General features: G+C 39.7%; 1 protein-coding gene across 1 annotated transcript in view; it reads right to left on the bottom strand. All coding sequences in view use genetic code 11, as the record gives it.

The window, feature by feature from the left end:
* EGR_10997 (hypothetical protein) overlaps positions 1–3,046 on the bottom strand; it is a gene marked incomplete at both ends in the record, with an annotated part of 3,780 nt that overhangs the window by 304 nt on the left and 430 nt on the right. Inside the window, 3 exons of the mRNA XM_024500246.1 lie at positions 670–702; positions 1,497–1,530; positions 2,528–2,674. Of these exons, the coding sequence (XP_024345338.1) occupies positions 670–702; positions 1,497–1,530; positions 2,528–2,674 (214 nt within the window). The remainder of the gene's footprint in view (positions 1–669; positions 703–1,496; positions 1,531–2,527; positions 2,675–3,046) is intronic.

Here is a 3,046-nt window from a genome sequence, read left to right as displayed (position 1 = left end):
AGTTATCGCGATTGCGTTTGCATCGTATGCATCTACCAGTCCGTGCGGTGGCTAACTTGCAAGGAAATCGGGGTGTTACATAATAGGGGAGGAAGAAAAAGGGATTAGAAGACGTTTAAAAACCTGCGATGATTTTAGACATTTTCAACATATAGTTGTTTGCTTTCATTTGTGTCTCTCCATCCATCCATGCATATGACTTTTGCTCTGTGCCCTGTACGCTTGGAAAGATCAAGCCGCATAAATAGAAATATTTCAAGGCCCCAAATGGGATAAGCTTGATTCAGTTGTGTTGAAAATTTAGATAGGGCATGATGGATACAAAATTTCGAAGGTAATAAAGTGTTGAATTAATTTGACCCAGATATTGCCTGGCCACCGGAAGCACAAAAATTGTATGGAATTTCTTCTTAGAATTTCTTCGTGAGTAGGTGTGTCACGGCTAATCGGAGTAGTGACAACGAGTATATTGTTGGCTTATCGTACATATCCACACAGGTGCGACGCATTACTAGGGCAGTAGCCATTCTTTTCCCACATCGTGCGGGCACATGACTGTGCACAGAATGCAGAGTCCTCCTCGTCCTTTGCCATCTGCTAGCTTGTACGCATGCTCACTGAAGAGCGCCACGTGCACATACAGGCCTGCTGGTTCGTCTACTGACTAACCGAGTCTCCAGATGGTTGATAATGATGTGGAGCCTAGAAAGAGAAGTGAGAAAAAAATTCCAGACGATAAAGTAGAATGGTGAAAGGATTTATTTTAAGGTTTAACATTCCAGAGTGTTGCAAAACCTGGTTTTTTTACATGCAGGAAAGGGGTAATCAAGGCACCATAAATAAGCAAGAAAATATCAACGCTTGTCTTTGTAATCAACCATAACTCCACCTAAGCGCAAGTCAAAACCCGGGAGAACAGGAGCGTCGGGTCACATGGACAATGTGAATTTACTATCTACGCGAATTGATTATAACCGTCTACAGTGTGTAAATCACACTGACCAGGGCAAAATAGAATTTCGTGCCAAAAAACCATAAATTCCCAATTTCTAAATTATAAATCTCTATTCATGTCGGATACTTATTGCCGTATCTAATCAAATTATGAATATGTGGGCAAAATTGGACATATTTTAGACGTGTTTTTGTGCATGATTTTACTTTCTCGGTAGGTCAGTCCAGAGTGCACTAAGAATTTAGTCGGAACCACTTTGTATAAGAGTCTATTTTAGCACTACTAGTTGGAACTATGTTACGCAGAATTATGCCTCTTCCGCATTTTGATTTCTTTCTTTGTCCGTAGAAGCATGCGGAATCCAATGAGCTAATGCAAAGAGAATTGCTGTGTCATTGCAGGGGAAAATAATTGGAATTGTAAAAATTAGATTTACAGATGCATAAGTTAGTGGTTGGGGTGGTACAGTGTCCACGTATACCGAGGAAGGGATGGCAAACAATAAGATTCCCATTTTCAAAAGAAATATTTATTTCCTGACAGGAAAATATTCACTTGCAATAAATGCATTTAACCTACAAGCATCATTGGAATTATCAAAGCTGCTCATAAGTAGTCAGCAAACCGTAGTTTAAGCAGCAAGAATTTTTACAGCCAGAAACCTAAATCAGTGACATGTCTCAGTGATGTCAAGCCTGAGTTGGCACATTGATGATCAACGTAAGTAATGCGTATTCAACTAAGCGTTGATCCTGGCAGATCGTATAAAAATTCGAGGTCCGTTTCGTCTAGAAAGCTCGAGGAAAAGCAAATGCTTCCTGGCTATCGTTTTCTTTCTATATTCTTTACAATGTTAGTGTCATTCGGTGTTCACTTGCAACATCTTGCACCATAGAGTTGCATCTTGTTTGTCAATCATTCAAAATAAGTTAGTTGACATTCCTGGTTAGAGTTAAATTAGGGGGAGAGCAGAGCTTTGACTTAATTTTGTCCTCCCTACACCCTAATACAGTTCAAAAATACCAAAACAGTCAAACTCATTTGTTTAGTTGGGGCGTTCTATGAACACAGCCCCAACTTTAATCATTTATAAAATTGTGGCATTTTTATCTTGGGATGTGATCAAGAGTCCTTGAGACAAGTCCAAAAGAATGGTCGTTTATCTTATCTAATTGAAAACGCCATAAGTTTTGGATGTTGAGTCCCCGCTGTACCGCTGTTGACGACATTACTGACTGCATTTTCCCCATTCCTCATTCCTCTATTGCTATAGATGAGAATCTGCAATGCGTCACATTTTTAAATGCTAAAATCAAACACCATTTTTATTTCCTTTATTCTCTGAACCGAATTGACGCAAAAAACGACCCAAGTGTCGGTGGACTTGGCATGTGATAGAAATACTGGCAGGGTCAAAGCAACGAATCCACTAGTGCTGATGTACATAATGCGATTAACTAAAAAGGCAGTGTCAGCCTAGACTGGTACACGAAGCATATTGACTCCAAAGAAAGTAGGATTTAGCACTAATTCTTTGTGCAATCGGCTCTGACTATCTAATTTTAGGCTTACAAAAGAAGATTTACTGTTTTTTCTAGTCCACGTAAATGGGAGACTAAAATTAATTCTACTAATGGACAATTCTGAAATTTAGGCAGACTTGTGGAGGTAGAGTTGGAATCAACCAATTGTGAATGAGCCACATAATTCGATAAAAAACTTCGAAGTGAAGGAATGAGGAAGGAAATTTAAAAAGACTTCGTCAGCGGAATTTATTCAATCATTTTCGAAAAAGGTTGTTCTAAAACGTGACGGCTATAAGCATACATTCTTATCACGCCTGAAATTTGTCTCAGGTTAACCTAGTGGAAATCTTCATGGAGGCACCGCTGACAGCTCCGTCACAAGACTTTTCAGATGTTTTTAGGATTGCTAGCAGCGTTCCTGAAAACAGGGAATACGAATAGTTGCCCAGTGTCATTTACAAACGTACTGTTAAGGGCCAACACAGATTATCCAATCCACAGGACATTCCCACCCACAGAGGGCATGGGGCTACCGACATATTCTGCAGTCCATACTGCCTATCAT

This window comes from Echinococcus granulosus, assembly GCF_000524195.1.
Source record: "Echinococcus granulosus chromosome Unknown EG_S00324, whole genome shotgun sequence".
Taxonomy (NCBI): domain Eukaryota; kingdom Metazoa; phylum Platyhelminthes; class Cestoda; order Cyclophyllidea; family Taeniidae; genus Echinococcus; species Echinococcus granulosus.
Note: the sequence above shows the minus strand (reverse complement) of the source record. Positions and strands in the feature narration are given on the sequence as shown.